This window comes from Mollisia scopiformis (assembly GCF_001500285.1).
Source record: "Mollisia scopiformis unplaced genomic scaffold LY89scaffold_6, whole genome shotgun sequence".
Taxonomy (NCBI): Eukaryota; Fungi; Ascomycota; class Leotiomycetes; order Helotiales; family Mollisiaceae; genus Mollisia; species Mollisia scopiformis.
Window position 1 is genome coordinate 1087566 of NW_017263586.1, and position 23984 is coordinate 1111549.

The 23984-nt window shown below is 47.6% G+C and overlaps 8 protein-coding genes across 8 annotated transcripts; 3 read left to right on the forward strand and 5 right to left on the reverse strand.

Annotated features, from left to right (window-relative positions):
• The first annotated feature begins 3459 nt into the window (after positions 1 to 3459).
• LY89DRAFT_448606 (concanavalin A-like lectin/glucanase) lies at positions 3460 to 5030 on the forward strand. The gene is made up of 2 exons (XM_018207599.1): positions 3460 to 3816; positions 3870 to 5030. The coding sequence occupies exons 1-2, from the start codon at positions 3720 to 3722 to the stop codon at positions 5003 to 5005; spliced, it is 1233 nt and encodes a 410-aa protein (XP_018074976.1). The 5' UTR covers positions 3460 to 3719; the 3' UTR covers positions 5006 to 5030.
• Positions 5031 to 7160: 2130 nt separating this feature from the next.
• On the reverse strand, positions 7161 to 9012 carry LY89DRAFT_578725 (MFS general substrate transporter; the record flags this gene model as incomplete). Its single annotated transcript, XM_018208963.1, has 6 exons — positions 7161 to 7560; positions 7628 to 7753; positions 7807 to 8354; positions 8407 to 8470; positions 8523 to 8683; positions 8788 to 9012. The coding sequence occupies 6 exons, from the start codon at positions 9010 to 9012 to the stop codon at positions 7161 to 7163; spliced, it is 1524 nt and encodes a 507-aa protein (XP_018074977.1).
• Positions 9013 to 12260: 3248 nt separating this feature from the next.
• Positions 12261 to 13784, forward strand: LY89DRAFT_578476 (uncharacterized protein; the record flags this gene model as incomplete). Its single annotated transcript, XM_018208946.1, has 4 exons — positions 12261 to 12489; positions 12542 to 13072; positions 13119 to 13216; positions 13263 to 13784. Coding segments are annotated over 4 exons (1380 nt in total), but the record flags the coding sequence as incomplete, so codon positions are not given.
• A 651-nt stretch (positions 13785 to 14435) lies between these two features.
• LY89DRAFT_715989 (transport protein-like protein SEC13) lies at positions 14436 to 15762 on the reverse strand. Its single transcript, XM_018218239.1, has 3 exons — positions 15637 to 15762; positions 15419 to 15534; positions 14436 to 15368 (listed from the first exon to the last, which is right to left on the reverse strand). The coding sequence occupies exons 1-3, from the start codon at positions 15676 to 15678 to the stop codon at positions 14627 to 14629; spliced, it is 900 nt and encodes a 299-aa protein (XP_018074979.1). The 5' UTR covers positions 15679 to 15762; the 3' UTR covers positions 14436 to 14626.
• A 114-nt stretch (positions 15763 to 15876) lies between these two features.
• LY89DRAFT_682332 (uncharacterized protein) lies at positions 15877 to 17254 on the forward strand. The gene is made up of 2 exons (XM_018214486.1): positions 15877 to 16225; positions 16277 to 17254. Exons 1-2 carry the CDS (start codon positions 16112 to 16114, stop codon positions 17165 to 17167), a joined length of 1005 nt encoding a protein of 334 aa, XP_018074980.1. The 5' UTR covers positions 15877 to 16111; the 3' UTR covers positions 17168 to 17254.
• A 1319-nt stretch (positions 17255 to 18573) lies between these two features.
• Positions 18574 to 19471, reverse strand: LY89DRAFT_730657 (uncharacterized protein; the record flags this gene model as incomplete). Its single annotated transcript, XM_018219500.1, has 4 exons — positions 18574 to 18661; positions 18709 to 18792; positions 18841 to 19120; positions 19171 to 19471. The coding sequence occupies 4 exons, from the start codon at positions 19469 to 19471 to the stop codon at positions 18574 to 18576; spliced, it is 753 nt and encodes a 250-aa protein (XP_018074981.1).
• A 1709-nt stretch (positions 19472 to 21180) lies between these two features.
• LY89DRAFT_640350 (2og-Fe oxygenase family protein) lies at positions 21181 to 22419 on the reverse strand. The gene is made up of 2 exons (XM_018211662.1): positions 21986 to 22419; positions 21181 to 21935 (listed from the first exon to the last, which is right to left on the reverse strand). Exons 1-2 carry the CDS (start codon positions 22304 to 22306, stop codon positions 21246 to 21248), a joined length of 1011 nt encoding a protein of 336 aa, XP_018074982.1. The 5' UTR covers positions 22307 to 22419; the 3' UTR covers positions 21181 to 21245.
• A 175-nt stretch (positions 22420 to 22594) lies between these two features.
• LY89DRAFT_448834 (uncharacterized protein) lies at positions 22595 to 23772 on the reverse strand. Its single transcript, XM_018207600.1, has 3 exons — positions 23272 to 23772; positions 23147 to 23215; positions 22595 to 23094 (listed from the first exon to the last, which is right to left on the reverse strand). Exons 1-3 carry the CDS (start codon positions 23673 to 23675, stop codon positions 22884 to 22886), a joined length of 684 nt encoding a protein of 227 aa, XP_018074983.1. The 5' UTR covers positions 23676 to 23772; the 3' UTR covers positions 22595 to 22883.
• Between the last annotated feature and the right edge of the window lie 212 nt (positions 23773 to 23984).

The window sequence follows — 23984 nt, forward strand, 5'->3', positions numbered from 1 at the left end:
ATAACCACGTTAACTCGAACTCAAGACGCTGCACCTAGTTACAATCTGACCGAAGAAGAGTTCTTCACTTTTGCAGCACACTCCATTTCGAAAAAGAGGGAAATGGCAGTCCATTTTTGTGTGTTCTTGCAAGAAGACTTGTGATTTGTATGTGGGATGAGTGCCAATTTCGATATTTTGATGCTCAAAGCCCACACGATAAGACTATGTCAATTCTACATGTTGCAAACTCAAAATACCGCCTTGGTAATGATGACCCGAGTTGCTTCATGAGTGCAAATAGAGGGAAATGAGCCTCCTGCCCATCTTGGTGGGTCAGCAGTTTCGAGGGTATTGCTCGTTGCACACACAACCTAGACTAAGTACTACATAGCAGCAAATATGAAAATAGCTAGAAACACTTGAACACTTCTGATAAAGCTTTAGTGCTTGATTCTAGCCCCAAGAAACCACAAAACGCCAGTGCTTATTCATATTAAAAAACCTGAAGCTATCTGAAGGACCTGTGACGATGACATGTGGGTAACTAGGCACCACATAATAATCAAGAAATGCTCGAATGTACTCGAGCACTGGCAACTACTGGCCTGGATTAGCACACAATAGCATCCATCTCAGCCATTTGCTTATGTGAGAATCATTCCATTCACATGCTTGAAATACTTGACTCCAACATTGTAGTCGAGATCTTCGGCTGGCAAAGTGAATGAAACTCGCTGTCGGAGACCAAGAACAATAGGATCTCTAAGGTGTTACTGCCTTATTTTTTCTGGAAATGAATTCTGAACGAGATTCACCACAACAGCAAGCATTGTACTGTAAACATTCACCCATAAAACTTCCCGTTCCCATTCCGATTCACCAATTCAATATCTTGCGATTCTCCTTCAAAAGTCTTCGAGGTTTAGATATAAAAAGCCACCCCTCCACGACTAACAAGATACTACTCAAACAAAAAACTCAACTTAGGTCTCGAAGCCGAGTCCAAGTAAGAGACACACCTTAGCTGGGTATCCTCGGGGGAGACGGTATTGGACTTGGAAATATGCTTGTTCTGCACATTTGGAATCGTGTTGTGTCTCAGAGATACATAGTTGGAGTGTTGACAATAGAATGTTATATTTGGGCTTGGTGACAATGAATATGGTGGAATCATCTGGTATCTCAGACAGAGTACAGCGAGGGGTTGACAATAGAATGGAAAATCTCAGCTAAATGACAACGGTATTGAAGACTGGAGGAAGGTTGGGAATATCTTGTTTCCATCCACGTGGTAATAGAACGAGGTCATGATGGCAAAACATTCTGATACTGTTGATGGCTCGAGGCAATATCACCATGAAATATTTCCTAGTCTGAGTTTAGGTATTGTTTGTGAGAGATACAAATGGCAGAAAAAAAGATATACATCAAAACCCGTTGTGATCACCATCGGTTAAATTTTCGATGAATCGGCCATATTCTCGAGAAATGAATCAAAAACGTGAAACCGTATCAAACAAATCGAAACGACTCAAATAAACGAACGAAAGCGAAGAGAATAGATAATTTGACAGTAAAGATGTAAATGACTGCATTTCTGCCCTTTCATTTTGTTGGGCAAGTATAGGGCATCTGCATCACACGTATAATAAGAACAAATGCCGTTGCCAAAATAGATAGCTGACAAACAGGCGAAGCAAAGTAAAACAAACGAACGAAATACGAATCTTAAGAGAACGCACATAATGACCACCTTCGCGCATGACCAAAATTTGCATAGAAAAGAAACTCGCCTTAGCGGGGAAGAAACTTTCATGGCATGCTTATGTCACGATACCTTTCTGCAAAAAAAAAAAGCCACTTTCCATGCAGTCATCTCGCCCTTCAGCAATCAAACGGCGCGCCAATCTCAGCCCACGAGGAATGTTACGTGACTCCAATCCCCAGCCCAACATCTGGAAATTAAATTCGTAGCACAAAGATTTAATTCCCCTCCCCCGCCTGCATAAATCTTGGAATGTGTACTGCGCCTCTTACTTTGCATTGCTATGCGAGAATAATAGGGGGTTTGCTTGGAAGAATAAATTTGTTCTCTACTCTCGTCTGGGCAAAAAGGGGTCAAGTTAGGATTGGGGGGGGGGGGGATAAACTTTCATAAGCACAAGGAATAGTCGGGCAGTTCTTTTTTGCTTTCACGAGGATCGAGGATTGGCCTGAGGATGCAGGAAGAGGGAAGGGAATAGGAGAAGGAGGTTTGTTGTAACAGTCGTGAAACAGATCCACTCTAAGTCAACCAACGGGAAGGTCAGGACTAGATGTTGCATTTCGATGAAAAAGACCGACCGAGATTTGAAGGAAGGAGGAAGGGAGAGAGGGAGGAAACATTCTTTGGAGGGGATGGGAGGTGTTCGTGAAGAATGCTTCGTGATGTTGATTGTTGATGGAACGCCACACGCCGCTGCCACTGCCGAATACCGTTGATCTAGAAAAAAAAATGAGGAAAAGAATATTCCAGCAGGCCGGTGACGGTGACGCACAGTTGCTATTCTTGACCTACCGAGGTGGTTCACGATCTCGTGTTGGGTAGCACGAGATGGTGTCCGTACCAAAGAAGAAATATTGAAAGTTTGCACTGCACAGCCTCGCACTGAGGCCCGTTCAGGCTACCCTGCGATCGAGAGCGGTAAGGCGAGCACCGTTGACCCGGCCACACGAGGCTCTAGAAAGCTGGGAGAAGGGCACGCCGAACCAACGAGACAGCCTCCCAACGCCTATTTTCAGGGTCTTGCTAGGGGAGCGAAGGGCCTAGGGTCGAAGCGCTGTATGTAACGATGCACTCGCCACAGGGTAACCGTTCAGGGCTGCCAAGCGCTCCTGACCTCATTGCTCATGTTTCACGAGAGACATTCCAGCGACCACACAACACAACACACCGCGAACCACCGTGGTCAGCCACCCTCCAAACCAAACGGCTAAAACTAAAACAAAAGTGCTGGCATGACGCTGCATAGTATTTGACATAGCGAGATACTGTATACCACACGAGCCATACGAATGACTGGTGCTCGCATAGTGTACAGTATTGGTAAAGCCAAGAAGAGACCGAGGGGGGCCAAGTAACAATAGCACCAGCTCGGAGATGCCCATGCGATGCGATGCCATGCCATGCCATGCCATGCCGTATCGTGTTGTACTGTCTTCGTACTGTACCTGCATCCCTATGACCAGATCCCGGGCCCCTAGGGGATCTCCTTCAGGGGCACTCAGGCCAAGGCTGGCTCGTAGCTCGTGTTAACGGGGCATGCCAATCACCCGAGACAACGCCTGTTTCCTCCCCTCTACTAGCCTCCCTGGATCTGGCCTAGTCGAGGTGTCTTAATAAGGCTGTGCAGCTGCCACCCACAATCGGCCACTTCCATATCAGACCGCACTCCTCCCGTTTACCTGCACATACCCCATTCCGACAAACACTTTAATTTCTTCACGTCTGCTCATCTCATCTTTTCTCGACCGACTGCGAGCGTTCACTTTCACACAGACTCTCGTTATTCATCTGTCTTGTCTCTTTACCACACTCGTTTGTGCCAATAACAACAACAACACCTCCACCACACCACTTCACTTTCTTCTCCACACACGTTAATTCGTTCCACTTCGTCGCACGCAACCTCTTCCCCACTACATAGGACAAACGAACAATCAACTTCCACAGCAAGACAATTCTATATACCTGAACCATGCGTTCCTCGACTCTCTCGGCCACTTCTGTGGTCCTAGCCATCGCCGGCTTGGTATCTGCTCAGACCTTCACCGACTGCAATCCCCTCGAGAAGAGTATGTTTCCTCCTCATTTTTGAACGTGTTTGGACGTGTCTAACATCAGATAGCTTGCCCTGCTGATGCTGGATGGGGTACCACCGTTACGACCGACTTCACCACTGGTGCGAGCAGCGACTGGACTTTGGCGGATGGAACTACCATGTCATATGGAAGCAACGGTGCTGAGTTCGTTATCACCTCGACTCAAGCTCCTACCATGAGCAGCACCAAGTACATCATGTTTGGCAAGGTCTCGGTCACCACCTTGGCCAGCGCGGGTACCGGAATCGTCAGCAGTTTCATTCTCGAATCTGATGATCTCGATGAAATCGATTGGGAGTGGCTTGGAGCTGATGATACCCAAGTTGAGAGCAACTTCTTCGGCAAGGGCAACACCACTACATACGATCGTGCCATCTACCACCCAGTCACCGATCCTATTGGAACCATGACCACCTACACGATTGACTGGACCGCCGACTCCATTAAGTGGTACATTGGTTCCAACCTCGTCCGCACCCTCAATTATGGAGATGCTCTTGCTCTCTACGGCAAGAACTATCCTCAAACTCCCATGCGCGTTAAGATGGGTTCCTGGGTTGGATGTGCTGATGCCGCTGCTGCTTCTAACCCAGCCACCGCAGGCACTTGCTCGTGGGCCGGAGGACCAGCTGATTTCAGCAAGGCACCATTCACAATGAGCGTCAAGTCTGTAACCATCGAGGATTATGGCTGCGGTGGTGACTACACCTACACCGATATGACTGGAAGCTGGCAAAGCATCAAGTCGAGCGGAACTTGCGGCGCCAACAATGCTCAATCTGGAAGCAGCGCGAGCGGATCTGCAACCTCAGCTACTGCTTCCGTTTCAAGCACTGCCTCAGGTACTTCCTCAACCACTTCCGGAGGTGTCCTACTCCAAACTTCATCCACCGTGAGCACCTTCACTTCCAGTGCTACTGGCGCCTCCAATGGTTCCAATGGCTCCAAATCAAATGGAACTGCACTTGCAAGCACTATGACAACCGCAACCAGCTCTGGCAGCTCCACTAAGGCTACCACCAGCTCAAGTGGCACCACTTCATCTTCACCTGCTCAGGCTACAACCAATGCAGGTGAGAGTATGAAGCCAAAGCACAAATACGGTGTTCTTGACTACTCCGTCATCGTCCTTGGACTTGGACTCGGATATCTCGTCATGTAATACTGGACGGTATCTTTGAAAGGGCGGTCTTTGTTGATTCATTTGCTGCATTATGGCGTGGCGTCGAAGGGTCGAGACAGCATTGGGGCTGGGACATTTGCAAATACCCCCGTTTTGTTGAGGGTTTTACATGGCTTGCTTGTGTTTTTTTGTACCGATGAAAGGGAAAGAATTAGAAAATGGGTTGGTGACTCGCATTTGCATTGCATGAAAAGGGAGTTCACTGTCCATACTTAATAATACAACATTCACAATATCTTCGTCTCTTTTTACTTTGGACGCGTTTGAAATACGCTAGTGACGCGTGAATTTTTTATCCTGCTGCACTTTTTCCTAGCATATTCTCACACGTCACTTCCAAGCGTGAATATTGGACATCGTACGATATGTCCTAAACAGTAATCATTCCATTCCCAAGCTTGAATATTAAACATCGCACAATATGTATCAACCAACGAAGTATATACCCAACCCAACCCAACCAATCCGAAAACTATATTCTCCTCAATCCAACCAAGAAGAAGAAGCCTAGTCTTGCAAAGTCGGATACCGAGAGGGAGCCGGTGATATATGTGATGTTTTTTTTCTTTTTCTTTTTCTTTTTCTTTTTAATAACACCGGGCTTTAGTGGTGTTAAGGCGTTGTAGATCTGTGATTCGTTGTTAAGAAAGGTTTTATTTAGATTTTTTCGTCTGATCTTTGTCGTGGTTTTGCTTTTAGTAAGATTTTTATAAAAAAAAAAAATTTTAAGCGTTAATGTTTAATGTTGTATTGTGTGATGTGTGTTGATTAGTGGGGGGGGAGGGTGGGAGGGGATGGAGGATGTAAAATGGTTTAATTTTTTGATTTTTTAAATTTGGGAAGTATTATTTTTTTTTTTGATTTAACGAAGAAGAAGAAGAAGAAGAAGAAGAAGAAGAAGAAGATTGAAATGCTTGAAGCTGGATACTGAGAGGGGGCCGGGGATATGATATTCTTTTTTCTGTGCTTTGCTTTGCTTTTTGATGATGTTGGGCGGTTAGAGGTGGTGAGGTGGTGAGAATTTGTTTGTTTGTCGTTGTCGAACTGGGTTGGTTTTTCGGAGGAAAGGGAGGGGGTGGTGGTGAAGGGGGGGGAGGAGGAGGAGGGTTGTTTGTGTGGTTTGGGGTTTGTTAAGTGTTGTAGGTAGGAGGATGTTGGTCAGGGAGGGGTGGATTTGGGATTTGTTCTTGTTTGTCTAGGTATCGTGTCTCGCCCAGACAAAGTCCTAACTATATTGTTGGTCGTTGTTTGGGGTTTTTGGGTTATGGGTTGTACGGAGATGATAGGAAGTCTGATAGGGGTGAAGAAGGGGTTGAGAAATAGTGAGGAGTTGGTTGTTTGTCTAATCATTAAATATTTTCTTTTTCTTCTTGTGCTTGCAGGTGGACGGACATTTAGGTACATTTTCGCTCTTTATTTTAGTTGTTGTTGTCAAGTAAAGAGGACTGCTGTCAAGTGATAATTCATCACTTATTACTTACTATTACCAATGAATGGGACGAACGGTTTCGTTTCGTTTCGATTTATGCTCCTCTTCAAAGTTCCTTGCATCCTGCTGTAAAGTCTAGAATGACTAAACCAACGTCTCCAGGCTCTACACACCGTAATCTAGCTGGCCATGTTGATTCTCAACTCTGTACTATTCCTAAAGGCGGAAGGTCGGGGCGAGTATATATAGTCGTCTGAAAGTAGGATTTTGGCAAGAAGGGCGAAGCGAGGGTTTGTTTGATGGGTGCATGATTCTCACTGGAGATGTTTTGTGTCTTTTTGACCTATTTCACTTAGAGTGAATTTGGAGGGCTGTGGTTTGGATTGATGAATAAATGTAGACAGTGAGGTGAGGGGAGGGTGTTCAATGGGGATCGCTTGGAGATGTATATGATCAAATAAGTAAGTGTTCTTGATTATTTCCTTGTCTGTTTTTCATACAATGATTGGCTTCTGACTTGAACGTTGGGTGTATCATGTATATGCAACGAGTGAAATCTTTACATCCATCTCCATGTCCATACAGGGTATCGCGATTCTATCCCATCCCATCCCAGCACACTTTCCAAACAAAACAGCTCTTTTATATCATACATCCCTCCCCTCCTCACCTCCCTTCCCAAACTCCACACCTCATACACCTCACCTAAAACCTCCTAGCCAACCGACTCTTCCTCCTAATCTTCTCCCCAAAGAAGAAAATAAAATAAATCAACGCACACAGCCCAAAACTAATAAACCCAATCGTCGCCATCGCCCACTTGGTACTCATATTCTCAAACATCAGGACACCTAGATGGGCCAGCGCGGCCGCCATCACGAAACTCGGGATCAGGAACGCGGCGATAGCAGAGGCGGCGACGTTCGGGTAGGAATCGGTTATGTAGTTCAGCATGGAGAGCCAGAGCAAAGGGTCGGCAAAGCCGAGGACGCCGCCTGCTACAATGGGGGACCAGTAGGATACGTTGCCGGAACTGGTGAAGGCGAACCAGAGGAGGGTGATGGGGAAGAGCCAGACTGTTACGAGGGAGACGAGGAAGCGGGCTCTGTTGGGTGATTACTTAGTGTGTTTCTTGAATGAAGATATGGGAGGAAAGGGGGAGGGAGACGTACTCAGGACGGGGGTGTCCGTGCTTGACGCGGTCTCGGGTGAAGAAATAGGTTTGTACGGGGATGAAGCAGAACATGACTAAGACACCGACAACGAAGTTTAGGTAAGTTAGGTCTGCTGAGATGATGCTTTTCCTCCAGTCAGTATCTAGGTCTTGATAGAGAAAGGGGAGGGGACGTACGAGAGACCATTGTTAATGGCAAAAACATCATAAACACCATCGAGGTACAAAAACAGAATCCCGTATGCAAATCCGTTATAGATACCCAAAGCCAGCACAATAGGCTCGGTGAACATAATGCGGAAGGTCATCGTAGTAACGAATCTCAACTCCTTCCACACGTTCACCTTACTTCTCAAGATAGCCTCTTCATCCGAGTCAACTTCCTGAGCTTTTGCGGCTGCTCGCGCAATCACGAGTCTGGGCAGAGTTTCGGGCATGAAACACATGATAACAGCATATCCAAAGCCGATGATTACATTGATGAGGAATATCCATTTTAGGCCCAAGGACTCGTTGGCGGTTATCCATCCACCGATTGGGGATCCGATGGATGGACCTACGTTGGCGGATACGACGAAAAGGGCCATGGCTTGACCGGCACCGTCGATGTCGCCGAAGAGATCTGCGATGGTGCCGGCTACGTTAGAGAGCGCTGTTGAACCGGCGGTGCCGGCGAGGAACATGAAGATGATTAGCATGGGCAGATTTCTGGCGTAGGCTGTTCCCTGGGAGTGTAGTTAGTTGAATTGTATAAGTAGTTGGACGAGGGGGAATTACGAAGTTTAGGATGGCGTAGCAGGTGATGCTAGCAACGTAAACCCATTTTCGACCACCGATATCTCTGTTTCCGTTAGTAAAATGGTATTGACACATAAGCGGTTTGTGTAACATACGAGAGTGGTCCCATAAATGCCGGTCCAACAGCATTTCCAACGATGAATAAACTTTGTCCAAGAGTAATGACTTGTGTGCTACCTCCCCACTTCAAGTTGATATCGTATTCGGCGCCGATATATGAAGTACTTGTGATGGTAACGAACATCTGCAAGGAACACTGTGTAGAAAACAAGCGTTAGCAGAGTGATACAAGATTTGGCGCCAAGGCGGGTTGCAGCATAGGGCTGAGACAAACTTGACAAACTGCTAGGAGAAACGTACATAAAGGATGATGATTCCCCATCGTTTCCATGCTGGCCAATGCATTGGGTGATGAACATCTTTGGCCTGAACGAGCTCGAGGATTGCGAGAGTGGTATCCGGATCTTGCCCAGGGTTTTGGGGCCCTTCTGGTGCGACATGGCCCTTTTCGAATTCAGGTCCTGGGGGAGGAGAATCTTGGTGAAGCTGCTTCTCCTTGTCTTGTTCGGCAACTGCGGGGTCCATCTTGATCGCGTGGTTTTCTGAGTAGCAGATTCGATGATTGAAGCGATGAATAATAAGAGCAAGAGAGAGAGGAGCTCTACTTTTACGTCCTTGGCTGACGAATGGTGAATGTCTGACAGAGCAAGAGAAAAAAAGAGCAGGAGGGAAAGGAGCTCTAATTTAACGTCCTTGGCTGACGAGTCGTGAAGGTTCAAGAGAGGAGGAGAGAAGCAGAAGAAGACGCAGCCAACAGAACAGAAAGAGGAAGTCAGAAATTATTCACGATAGAGGATTCGATTACTTTTCTAGCCCGCGAGCAGTTCGTCTTTTTCGATGGCTGCCGTCCCAGAACCATGACCTTGACCATGTTTAGTGGTTCCACTCGTCAACTTTGACATGGTGGATGGGCCATTCCCGGCCTCGGCGATCGAAGGACGTTTGGATCCATGGAAGCGCCGGCTTGAGCTGTGATTCGATGCCTTCCTCTTATCTGCACGAGCTAGAAGGCAGATCCAATCTTTTCAGTATTCGATGAGATGCATTGTTTCGTCAGCGAAATGCGAGAGATAAGAATCCCGGTTTGCCCACTGGCTGCAACAGGTGTCGACAATGCTTGACCTCAAATGGGTGCTGATCTCACCAGGGCCGGGGAATCCCGCCCCTCACGTGCTGTCCAACGACGTTTCTTCATTCGGAGGCACGCGACGACAACCTCGAACGCGAAAGGGGGAGGGTGAATTATGCCGAGGACATGACGAGAGAGGCTCCGCTGATACTGAAATCAGTGGTTTGGACCGACTTGCTGGGTCTGGGGGGGATCAACTCAAACTGACCAGGTTTGATAAGATATTGGGTTGAGTGGACAAGATTGTAGCTTGTGCGAAGGACAAGAGAAGGACAGATTGGTCTCAGAATTTGCTCCGAAGCCGGTGGTTTGTCTGGTTTCGATCAAGTCTCAATCGTGAAACTCATACTCCGCATAGTAACGACAAAACAACGGGCTTTGCTGCTTGAACAACGATGAACAACCAACGCTCCTCAATATCTCATCAAAGTAAATCCGCTCAAATCGATATAATATGCTAAGCTTTGTGCCAGATATGAGGAGAGAACGCACCTCTGATATCCTCTCTCAAAGACAACATGTACTCCGTATATGGACACCGTATTATAACACGGCTTTGTGGCTCTTGAACAACAAAACGGGTTGAAGACCAAAGATTTTGAAAAGGAGAATACAACTTCAAGCAAGCTTCTAATCAATCTTTTCAGCTTCACCTACCCGACGAATTACCCGTCGATTCGACTTGGACAGCTTAGATACCGTTGATGAGAGGTTTGGGAAGTACGAGAAAGTGAAGGTCAACCTCACTGCCAGGAAGTGGTGTGATACCAAAGCCTTGCAGGAGCTGTACTTTTCTTCTTTCTTCAATGCCTCTCTTCGAGATCGAAGTTGACTCATGTCATTGGGTTTGAATGAATCGTCCTCTAGGCGTTCTGTTTCAAGAAGCTGTTGAAGCAATCATGTTGCTCAAGCTCTTTGTCACTGACAAGACTGGCAATGATGTCCTTCATTGCTCTGTTGCATTTTGGACAGCTTCGAGATATGTGTAAAAGTACAAGCTGCCTGCGGTTTGTTAGCCTCTCATGATACCTGCATAGTTTCTACAACCTTTGCTCGGAAATGTTGGTATGTTGTCATTCTACGTATGAGAAGCCTTGAAGAGAGGCAACACGGTTCGTTCCCTTCTCTATGGGTCGCTCCTTCGATTTTGGGTAGAATATATTTCCTTGTGCATACTCTCAACCGTTCCTTCAATTTTGGGTACAGTCTGTTTTCTTGTGGATAGTCTCAATCGTTCCTTCGATTTTGGGTAAAGTCTGTTTCCTTGTGCGTGGTCTCAATCGTTCCTTCGGTTTTCGGATGGAGTGGCTAAGTCCAAGTGGTCTCACAGCCGCATCACGACTGCCTTTCTTGAGGTATACTTCGAGGCTGCAGTATTCAATCATGTTCTAGTGGGCAATATTATGATCCGATGTCACGCCAAAAAAAATCTGGTTGCGCATTCACTCCTCCAGCAGTTCGCTTCGCTTAGAACCAGCGTGAATATTCGCAAACGTTTTTCTATTCACAACCCATCTTTTGTACATCTTCAAATCCGCACCCCCCCCCCTGCAACAGGTTCTTTCATCACAATAGCTACGATCTGGCATCTGGTTCTTAGTTTCTGGATCGGCCGCATTGTGCGCGAGCGTTTTCCGCATTTTCTGCCACCCAAGAACGCATTGCCAAACTCGAACCCGTCGGAACAAATTTCCCCAACACACATACAAGACATTCCTCCATAGAGTACATCATCTCCCTTCTGCTTTGCTTGTGTACCTTGCGGTCACAAATTCCTCCAGATAATACCGAGTTGCAGATTCCCTGGCTGCGGAAATTCACGCGCGAGCCTCGACCCGCAACGGCATCACTTTCACCACACCCAACCCAACCCAAAAACGAAGGTACGGATTTTCGATCTTGCATCCAGCATTTAGATGACGCTAACAGGACATCGCAAGTAGTGTTCGGTTGTGAAGCTATCCACTTCCTAACATCCACCCCCAAGCACTTCCCTTTCCATAGCGCGCAATTCCTCGTTCTGGCCGACAACCTTTCTTTTCACTAAGTCCAGCACAGCAGCCAGACATTGCGCGCTTCCACAAGCTCCAAGATGCCTGTTCCGACCAGTCATGGGCATGCGCCTATGAAGCGTTACTCGGTGACTAAGAGACTAGCTGCACATCAGGCCAAGTTCCAATCCGAAGACGAGATCGAGTTCCAAAACACTCCCACTCGAAGCACTAGGAATACCCGCCATGTTTCTTATGCTGAAAGCGACGACGATGAAGACGAGGAGGAAGATGACGACTACACCAAGCCAGATGAAGACTCCGACTCTGATATTGAAGAGATCTCCTCTCAGGAGTATGAAGCTGTTGTGGCTGCTGTCAAGAGAACTTCGGTCTCGCGTGCTATAGTTGAGGGTACATCTGGCAAGCTGTTCAAGAATATGGCAACTGAGGTACGTCTTTCTTTGTGTTTGAGCTGGATCACAAGATATAACTCCTTTTGTTGTTCCCGCCGCATATGGCTTTACATGTTGGTGGTGAATCAGTCACTGACTTTCACTGTCTCATAGATTCACCAGCTTATTGCTGACGTCCTTCCTTCGGACTACGATGTCGCCAGCTATGCCCTAGTATGCAGAACTACAGGTGCTGCAGTCACATCAAGTGTCTGGCGCAAGCGCTTCCTGCGTACATTCGACTTCGATAACAGCCTCGAAACCGCCGAGATGCTGAAGAAGTATAAATACCGACGCACGGTATCCAAACAATGGACATGCTTCGACCTGGATAAATACGGAGGCGGGAGTAGCAGTTATGAAGTTCAGGAGTTTCAAACTGTCAACCAGGAACATTCCCTAAGGATGTTCAGAGGTCTCATTATTGGTAAGCTGAGTAGTTCATCGAGGTTGTAATCTTGCTGACCCAGGTACCACAGATTCCAATGCTAGTATGGTTCCCGACGAGAACGGCCAGTTGGTACCTCATGGATTGAACCTGAAGTTTATTCAAGACATGATAACTGGCAATAACGGCATGTCCTATGTTGATATTATTGAGTCTGTCTTCTGCACGAAATACGACAAAGACATTGGTCGAAACTTGAACAATGTCATGAGACTTGATAAGCAGGGATGTGCTCTATACAATGTCCAACTCTGCCTGTCAGCGTTGTCCTTGCACCCGAACTATTGCAATGCCAAGGTCTCCCACTTCGACATCTCCCAACATCAAGTCTATTCTGCACCCTGCACGCAGCCACTCTTCCTTGACAATTTGAAGCAATCCGTCAACACTCGATGGTTGTTACACATCGTCAACTTCTTCAAGTTCCACTTCAAGTCTGGCGCCGAAGGTCTACTTGCTCACGCGTACTCTGTTCTTGATGCTGATCAATACCCTCAATTTTGGGTTGGCAAGCTTCAGGCTGGCACTCAGACGTTTGGCACTCATTGGAAGGGAGCATACAGTAAGATCTCAAATCCATTTCACTCCTTCCGCTAACCGGATTTTAGTGTATCTCGATCAACGCACTCTGATGAGTTCCAGATCGAAGAATACTTCTAGGGGAACTGTCCACACGGACTCTTTGGATGGTGGAGAGACTTTCCAGGTATTTTGCATTCTTCTGTGATACATCGCATGTACTAACCAGCCAGGATATGTCATTTTTCTTCGACGATGCGCAGTACGGCACCGATAAGTGGCCTAAGCAATGGGAGAGAATTCTCGGTAGTGATCCTTTCAAGGAGCTCGGCAATCTCCGTACTCGATACAGAAGAAATCAGCCAGAGAGACCCGCGATCAAGCAGTTTTGGGGTACTTCTCGAGGTTCCAAGCAGGGCCACTTCTTCGGTCGAATCCATGCCATGGCCCCTCAAGCTGACATACCCGGCTTCCAACGACTTGTCATGATGAAATTCTATACGAAGAAAGAGAACGGCGAACAAGTTTATGATCCAACGCAAGTCTGGGCATACGAAGGTGTCGTCCTACCCGGACGCCGTATTGTCGTTGGTAGATGGTGGGACGCTCGCGGAGACATTGATGATGAACGCATCAACTCTGGGCCATTCATCTGGTGGAACGTTGACAGAAGTGGAGCTGCGAAGCCAATCGACAAGGATGAAGCCTTTGATTTCCTCGATTCATTCCAAGATCACGACCTGGGTGTTGTCTAACGACGGTCTCGTTCTACATCTGAATAGCTGGCGCTCCAGGTATTGGATGTTTCGGTCTTTTCCGACGCTTAATGGCTAATTTCCTCGATCTGGTACTTGCAGCTACCATTGCTTGAGCCTCGATTTGAATATCATATGTCAACGGCATTCGGATCCCGATATACAAAACTCCCTTCTGACGTTGATTGACTCATCAGATATGATCGGGGTTTCAACTCGACTTTTATGTGGTGGTTGCCACATCTTAATTGCATCTCGTTCTTCATCAGGCGTTAAGTTCGTTTGTTCATCAGCGACACCCGGATACCCCATTCGCAAGCATTTCTTTACGAGCATCTCGAATCGTCCTCAGCACATACGAAGCATCTTACTAAACACGGTCTCTACCATTTGAATTTCTTTTCCTTTTGCATCTCAGCGTCGTACAGGTTCTCCTTGAGGGATATGGAGTGGATGGATATGAAATGATTGAAAGATTCATTAGTGGACTTGGGGTTGACCGAGACGCATTGCGATGATTTTTCCATAGCATTTCAAATAATTGAGATTCTTTTCCTTGACATTGTACTACTTCTCTGTGACTAATTCCTAGTCACTGGGCACTCATACAGTGAGTTCTGGTACTTCATCTCAACAAGATAATATGACTGTGCCATCAGAGCAGATAAATGTCCAACAGATAGCCGGACATTAGGTTACAAAGAAGATTTGACAAGTAGTGGACGCCCGATTTCGTGATATCTTCTTGGATTTTGAATACTAAGCGTACAAGCTTTTCATTCCCAAACGCCATGTTCTCTGCCTTTCCTGCAATGCAGCAAAAGAGCCATCCCCCGGGATATCTATTCCTCGATCGTCTTAACACATTCCCATTCCCCCTTCAGATTCTCCTTCCACAAGCTAACCTTGTTATCACCAGCACTAACCGCCAAGACATTCCCGCTCAAACTCCAGCTGACTCTCCATAGCACAACCTCAAAGTTCAAAACCTTGCTATTCCATACCCCAGGTTGACTCGGATCGCTCGTCCAGATCCTGACCGTCTTATCTTGACTCGCAGAGGCAATGTAGCTTTTCTGCAACACCGTCGGCGACCAAGCTACATCCCGCACCCAATCCGTATGTCCAGTCAACGGATCCCGCTCCTGCTTATAGCTCTGACTCGCCGCATCAAAGCTCCACAACCTCAACATATTATCACTGCCACCGGTAACAAACCTCCGGATGCCCCCCTGCCCGCCCGCGCTCGAGACCAGAGACCCGGGACTCGTGCTCGGGGCCCAGCTCACGGAATTCACACCGATTCCGTGCGCGTGGAAGATCTTGTGGTCCATACTATTATCCTTGAATTCCAGCACGCTGACATTCCCGTCCGAGGAGGCGCATGCGAGCAAGCAGCCCGACTCGTGGGGCGACCAGGAGATGATGTTTACGGATGCGGTGTGCAGGGCGAAGTCGAAGACTTTGGTCCATGTTGAGCCTTGTTCGCGCCAGATGAAGACTTTGCCGTCGTAGCCTGCGGAGGCGAGGATGTTGCCGTATTTGGGGTGCGCCCAGGAGACGGACCAGACGGCGCCTTCGTGACTGAGAATCTGTTAGCTGGGTGTTGGGGGAGAGGAGGGAAGGAGAGAGACCCTTTGAGTGTTTCGGTGAGCTTGTGGGTTTCGCCTTCTACTTCGAAGATCTTGACTGTCTTGTCTGAGGAGCAGGTTGCGAGGCGGCGGCCGTAGTAATCTAGTACTGCATCGTGCTGGGAGGATAATCAGTAACTGTTCTTGAAATGTGGTTTATCAACACGCGCAGAGTCTAGAATGCGCCCCGGACTTCAATGTGCTGAAAATAGAATACTTACAATCATGTCATCATGACCCGAGTTCGAAATTACTTGTGCCATATTGACACAAAGTGAGGAGCGTTGAGGTCAAGTAATTGTTGAAGACACGAGGTTCAAATCATAGCTTCTTCAATTGCTCCTGCCAGATGGCTTTGATGAAGGTCGGGGCAAACAAACGCCGATGGTGGAGGCTAAAAAATGTGGGTCTGGGATTTCGTCAATCTGGCGGGCAGCTTTTCCACCTTTCACTTCTTCACATGCTTCACTTTATTATATATCCTACATTATTCAATCTAATCAAAGGGCTCTTGTATTTCTTCTTGGAAAGTACGCTCCTTTATCGATAACCGATTCTTCCTTGTACATATCTAGATTCGCCTTGCCGTCCATAGCTTGTTAGCCGCAGCCTCGGCTCACGTATATATAAGACCTCGCCTTGGAGACAAAGGCTTTCCAGAACAACGTACGACACAACCACATACAAATCCGCAAGATGGCGGACGGTCTGTGTGGTCCATCGAATGCTTTACAGAACATCCAAAAGCATAGCACCGTCGACCGCACACTTCAACAAGACCGCATAATCTCTCGACAAACACCATCACAAGTAAGTGTTACTTATCGGTTCGAGATCATGCTTGTCTAACTGTGGTACTAGGGCTTCCGATCTACTGGACAAAATGCAGGTTTCATGGACCACGAGTTCGAAGCCTTCCAAGCTGGACAATTGCCTCTTGAGCATGGCTTTCAACCCAATACCTTCCAGCATGCGCCACCGAGTCTACAGCAAGCAGGGCCTCCGAGCTGGGCAGCAGACTTCCAAAGAATGAATATTTCGAGTCCGGCGCCTCAAGTACAGCAGCAACCATTCGGTATGCAAGCTCAACAAAGACAAGATACTGGTGGTTGGCATCAAGACTTCGCTCGGCAGCAGATGGCAGAGAGAAGCGTACAAAGTCCGTCACATACAGCTTCACCCTTCCAATCTCGTATGCTTGGTATGGGATCTCAATTCACCGGCACTTATGCACAGCCATCTCAGCTCTCGGTAGCTCAACAGAAGCAGCCCGAGGACGCGTTTGATGAAGCAGCATTCGAGAGAGCATTCGACGCAGCAGCACGAGCGGAGGCGGAGGCTGAAGCTCTGCATGATTGTGCTCAGCATGAGAACGCTGAGATGGGCCAAGAAGTTATGTTGAACGAATCAGCCGAGGTTCTCATGGCTTCGGATGACCTAGAAGAGCGGGCAGATGAACTACTAAGCCAAGAACGTATCGGCGCGGACACCATTCATGACCCTCTATTCGACGATCGAGATCAACCAGCAAACGAAGACCCAGAAGAACTTGCCAGAACTGCTGCGAAGCTTCTTGTCAGTGTTCAGCACGAGCAAAGCACCAAGTTCCAGAATAGCCAATTCCTTTCTCTGATGCGGCAATTTCGAGACCGAGAGAAGACAGTTGAGGGAGATAATGTGGTGACGAAAAATGGAATGGGTGGAACGGATCAGGATATGAACGACGAGAGATCTCAGGTGCAAGGACCTTGAAGCGTGTAATTTAGCATACCCACATTGACGATCGCCTAGGAGCGAATAGTATCATTATGCGATGCTTTGGAGCATCTGGCTCTTGACATGAATCCGTTTGAAATCACACCTGTGAATGTGAGAGAACTATTACGCATTCTGCTAAGTCTTCAGCTTTTTGCAGAGAAACTTGCCCTGTACCCAGCTGGTGAAAGACTTTCGAAGCTATTGCAAAATCTTCTCGTCATGCCTTGGATCGAGGATCTACATGTCTGCCACTACCACACACTATTCATCCTGAGCCACTGCCCCCAAGGAAAGAACATGCTTCCAATACCCAACCTCGAAGACACAATGACAAAGGACGGAAATCTTACGCTCTTACCAAGCCTCCAAAACACCGACTACCTCCAAAGCATCTCCTCAAACACCTCAAAAGATATCCTAGAAACCTACATTTCCTCCCTCCTCTCCAACAACCCTCAAATCAGGGAAAATGCGTTATTCAACGTCCTACCATACACCATTCCCCTCCTCCACCACACCAACCAGGGCATCCACACCCTCCACGCCAAAGAAATCCTCGGCCCCTACTTCAACATCCAATCCATCTGCACAGAGTACGGAATCTGGTCTCCCGACCTCTCAGTTTCCGACATCATACGCTTCGTCGATTTCGCCAACGGAGAGAGAAATCTGAAAGGGCTACCATTAAACGTCAAGAGATACCCGTTGAGGGTTAAGATTGCGCGGGCAAAGAAAGCGAGAGGAGAGAAGTTGGGGGTGGAGGAGAGGATGAGGTTGTTTCATGCGGAGAGAGAGGAGGGGGTGGAGGGGGTGGAGTGACGCCAGGGGAGGAGGAGGAGGGAGGAGCCGCGGGAGTTGAGGGATTTGGCTGAGGAGAGGGTGGGGAGGGTGAGGAGGGGAATGGGTGGGGTGGTGGAGAGGAGGCAGAGGTATGGGAGTGATTGTGCTTTTAAGCAGGAGTTGGATGGGAAGGGATAAGTGGCAATTGAAGATTGGGGAGAGGGGTTATGAGAGCTGGTTCTCTGATGAGAGTACAGTCTTGGGTTTTGGGGAGAGGGGAAACTTAGAGAACCTTGCACTTACGCTGGTAAGAGCTCGATCTCTTCAAAGGTTTGTTGGTTCTCTCTTTGAAAGAGGGAGAATGGATGGATCACGAGAGCACCAGGCGCTGGATCTCTTCTCATAAACGATTATGACACAGTATGGAAGGCTGGTCCTGGGAATTTACAGTTCGAAAGGTGATCTTGCATACATTAGGTAGCTTGTTCTAACATCAAGTCCTTTTCAATCTCGCAAACCTTGTTCACCCCTACGCATCGACTCATGGTTCCAAAAGACGTCCGTATTGACAAGACAGAAACGCTGGAGAGAAGAGGCTTCTATTAGACATGATAAGCTACCTACTTGGAAGTGATGGAGCCAGCTGTTTCGTAGTTCAAGACTGGAAATTCAATGTTCGGATTCAACTGAAGGCAGGTTTGTACAGCACTTCTATAATCAGCCTTTGAAGAATCATTCTCAGAAAGAGAACTCACGCATCATCTGTATCACAAAAGAGAGATTCTCCAAAAGTAGTATAATTCGTCCAAGCTGTCAAAGCAGCTGAATTACTCCCAGAGCTATAGCTTTTTAGCGTTGTGCTCATTTGCAGCAGGAAAGAGACATACCCAGTGGCGCCGGGGCAAGTATACCTTTCTTGGACGAGAATCCAAGAAGAGCCGTCCGTCTGGGCATGTACAGAGCCGTTATTGCAGCTCATATCATAAAAGCCTAGACTAAAGACCTCCTGTCCCTGCGTCGGACATGAAATGGTACCATTCCCATACGTAACGGTAAAAGAGACATCGCCTCCTTTCCCGCTCACAAACACGAAGTTATTAATCGTGAACATGGATGGGACGGGACAGACCGCATTCCAAGGATTCGTCGGAACAGGCTCATTACTTGCTGTCAGAGGAAATCAGCAAAGTCCGTTAAATTCGGAATGGAACATATACGAGTCGTCCTATGCGCTGGACCAGATTGCGTTGACGTAGAGACTGGCGCATCAGTCTGTTCAGGCAATCTGAAATTCCCCATTGCCCCTGAAAACGTGGTAACAGGGCTGCCGCCGTCACCGGGATTTCCAACAGTAAAGCCTCCTATAGTTGTTGTCGTGTCTCCAATGGTGATGGTGCGGGCCAGGACCGCGACTTCGGGAGGAGTGGCTAATTCTGTATTTGACCGACGGCTCTGTGGGAAGGAATTGGCAAAAGACGAAAAGAGGGTCACGATCGTCAGGTACTGTTGAGTTTTCATGGTGAAACAAGCTCTTGGAATTCTGGCTTGGAGATTTGTCAAATTGGCAGATCTGGTTGTGGGACCCTAACTCCTGACCATGAGATCTAGTTTATATACTCTCTACGATACAGGAGCTTGGACTTGCAGAGCTGCCTAGTAGAGTTTGGACCCCAAGGAAATCTGTCTCTGTAACCTTACATCTTAATGATTGTGTATCGTGACGTGCATAAGCGTACTTGAAGATATATTCGTCGATGCACAACTTATGCAATGCAGAGCACGAGATCCCAAAGATACATAATTGGGACATGCAAATATACGGCGGGAGCCGAGTCGATTAATTAAAGTAACCCTGTTGCGCCCTTCTTCCCCGCATTCTTCCATACGAGTTGGGACAGCTGGCATTCTGCCTGAATGAGAATCTACCTTTGGAGGATGCGTGGGATTGGGTGAAGGAAACGTCACTCCATAGTAATATAGAATCGTCAGCTAGAAGGATTGGGTCATGGCCTCGTCAGCTAGCTGAGACCACTCAGTCTGTTCGAATTGTGGTTGAACATGAAGCTCCCTCGACGTGCATACGCTTTGACACTCGGGACTTGTTCGATATCGTACTATACTTTTCAGCGAAGCATAATAAGAGCAATAAGCAATATGAAGATATTGCCAAGGCACGGCAGTGCTAATACGACATTTGCCCCTCTGATCGCAAACAACTTCGAACATCGATAGGATCAGGCCCAAAGAAGGAGAACTCGCTCCCGAATCTAGATACAGACCAACAGTACTTGGCTGACTTCTTGATACGTCTACCTCGGGCACTCAAAGCTGAATGAATACGATACAAGGGAAAAGTCCGTGTTTATTAAGAACATGATTTGCACATGGCGCTTGACCGTAAGTATCGACTTCTGAGAATTAAGTTAGAAAAAATATGTTGTCTGATGACGCAGCTAGGTGAGAGCGAATTATAGCTGAGAGAGTCTTGGGGGCAGCATTGAGCAAATAAGACAGAGATCCGGAATGACCAAGCTTGGGGGAAAGAGCATCTTGCGTTTGTCAGGCGCGAATAGAGAAAAGGGGCTTAAGCGAGGTCCGAATCAGCTATGTATGGACTTCCGCCAATTTGCAACATTGGTCAATTTCAAGACAGCCGAGTCATTTGTGGACCTCGTTTAAAAACATAAAAACTCAATTGCAAAAAAAGTGCCAAAAAAATCTCAGAGGTCAAAAGCAAAAACTCAAGCCACCCGCAGGTGACTATCCAACACCATAGCCAGTATGGGGTTTAAAGGGGATTATCATGAGACATTCGTATTTCAGGCATTCACGAGAATATAGAGAGGCACGATCACTGTCGCAAGCATCTATTATCCTGGAAGCCGCTGTCTCTTGAGTCATTCGTATTTCATGGTCACACGAGAGTATAAGAGAGGCACGGTAGCTACCGCAAGCGTCTATACCCTGGAGCCAGCTGTCTCAGAGGATGATGGCAAAACTTTGCTTATTTAATTTTATGAAGGACCAGAGAGGGGCAAGGCTGTGATTGGTATAGGGCTTTACTTAGCGTGATTTTGCGAGGCTGGAGGTGATTGCTATCGATAAACATACATTTGGTGTAGGGGGAACGACTGTCATAGTACAGGCTCGGATTTTGGTTCTTAGATCTATGAAGAGAGAATTACCACGCACGTTATCTTTCTCACAACAATATCGTTCTCAAAATGCTCCATTTTGCTGAAACCTCTGTGCAATTCAAGTATCTAGCTATCCTGCCTATCAAACTCGCTCCTCAACCCTTAAAATTCCCCTCCCCATCCTCCCTCTTCTTTCCCCTCCCATACGTCTGCCCAAACCTCTCCCTCATATGCTCCTCCACTGTCGGATACCTCTTTCCCACTTCCCCTCCCCCAAGCGGCGTCAACACACAATCCACATTCCCATCAAAGAAAAACGGCACCGAATACCGATCCCTCCCACTCCGATTCACCACTCGATGCAAACTACTCTTATACACCCCACTCGTCCACATCTGCAGCATATCGCCCACATTCACCACATACGCGTCCGGGACCGGCTTAACATCCTTCCACTCCTCGTTCCCGTAATCCCAAACCTGCAACCCGCCAATCTGGTCTTGCAGTAACAAAGTAATGGCTCCAAAATCGGTATGTGCCCCTGCTCCTAGTTGACGCTCGTCATTCGATTTGTCAGGCGGGTAGTGCAGGAGTCGGATCGAAGCCACGGCGTCGTTGCTGCAGAATTCGTCGAAGACTTTGGGCCCGTAAGGCATCCCGGCTGCGATGGCGTCGAGAACTTTGAGGGCGAGGGCGAACATTGAAGCGAAGTATGCTTCCATGGGTTTCTTGAAGAGGAGTTCTGAAAGGAGGGAGGAGGAGGGCCAGAGGTTGGGGCCCATTAGGAAGGCGTTGGCTTGGATTCGGGGGTCGTCCGCGGGGATGTCTTGTCCTACGTAGAATCCCTTGTTTCTTGTTAGACGGTAGACCTGGAAAGAAAGGAGGGGAGATGGACCTCTTTCAGATCAGGAAGCGTTCCTTCTTGGAGACCTTGTCCTCCGATTAATTCGTAGCCTCTATTGCTGGCACCGACGCTCTTTCCTCTGTCGAGTTTTACTTTTTCTTCCATTGGTAACTTGAACAATGCTTCTGAGCCTTTGAAAACTTCGTCTTGAAGCGTGTTTGGGATTCCATGGCCGATCAATTGGAAGAATCCCGTTGTTGTACAGGCTGTCTTGATGGCTTCGATTATTTGTGATGATTCGGGAGAAGTGGGGTCTGAGAGGTAGGGAGCAATGTCAATTGTTGGGACGGAGAAGGGTATTGGGGCAGCCATTCTGACTGTATATTCGAGGTAGAGAAATGAAATAGAGAGGAAATCTATGTACAGAGAAGTAGAGGTAATGGTCTAAACTTTAAACACGAAGGGTGAAGTCTGCTTACGAGGCCTGGACTCGAGAATGGAGTTGTACAGCCTTGTGCAAAGCCTCATTTACCCCACCTTTGAGATATGAGATAAGATGCTCGGATAACGGCGCATTCCTGTCCAGAGTTGATTGAAGAATCGATACAAAGAAGGATTGAATAGGCTATGAAGTCTGATGCCGTTCCGATTTCTATTCTTTGAGGTTGGATGTCGCCTAATTGCGAAGGCTGCGATGGAAGAAGGACGGTAGCCTTGTGCGGGGCTACGAGATGAGACATAGACATGGACTGACGACAACTTCTGCATCATCTTTGAAGTCTCAGTTCATATAGGCTCTTTTCTTGGGGAAAAGAGGAGAATATCAACCTGATCAGAGTTTGTGGCTCTCTTTTTCGAGGCAGTATCTGCTTGACCCGAAAATCGTTGCTCACAGGAGAGAAATATAGACACAGAAAACCCCACCAGCAACAAACTTCCCTTCTTCATCTTAATCCATAGCAGGAACACTAATACTATCAATATGCCACACCGTCCCATCAGCACTAACACTCAACCCGCTATACGTCGTCCCCCCAGAAACACCAAGCGTATCCCCAAACGCCGTATCAGAAGAAGCAAGCGTAATCGTAGTATTCTTATACGTCTGTGCGGAAACAGTACCACTACAATCATCATCGCATTCCGTTCCAGTCCCCCATCTACGTTTTCGTCAACTCAGTTTCATGATATCAAGGGGGAAGAAGTACATACCCAGTCATCGGCCCAGATTCATGGCTAAAAGAAGAGAGATACGCTCCTGTTACTGCATTCGTGACATTCCTGTACCTCTTCATCAGAGAATGTTCAGCACAGAGAGGGGGAAAGTAAAAACGCACTGAATCCAAACCAACCCATCCGCACTTCTACTATACTCAATCCTAACCTGATCCTCCTCCCCAACCACCCCCGCCTGCCCATCTAGCTGCCCAAACGATCCAAATAGCGACGCCCGCACACACCACTGTCCAGGCGTGGCTCCGCACCAGCTATTGTCAGGCCAGCTCTCGAGCGTGGTTTGGATCAGGTCTCCGGTGCCGTTGCTCATCCCAGGCCAGAGGAAGAGCTCGCCGTTCTGGGAGGAGGGCGCGGCACCCGGGACGAGGGTCGTGATTGCGTGGATTATGTGAGAGGTTGTGGGACCCAGGGAGAGGGCGCCGCCCCAGGTGTCGTCGCGTTTGGTTGGTTTGGCGGATGTAAGAGCGGCGAGGAGGAAGGGGAGAAGGAGGGTGTGGTGGTGCATTTTGGGGCTGGTGGAGTTTGTGATGAAGCGCGAAAGAAAGTGAAATGCAAGAATTGGTGTACAGAGAAGTGAAGTGAGGATGCAGGAACAAGAAGGATGAATGTGGTGTAAGACTTACTGACTTCTGTCTCTCCTGAGCAAGAAGAATATATTCATGTATATACATTAAAGGAAAATCTTAGTAGAATGATGTAAATGCTGTCCTGGAATGAAGAATGTGGAGAAATACTATACTTGCGGAGAAATAATCTGGTTTTGCAGGATATGCTCGAAACAAGTACCGCTTCTATGGGTCCTTCTGTGGAGTTT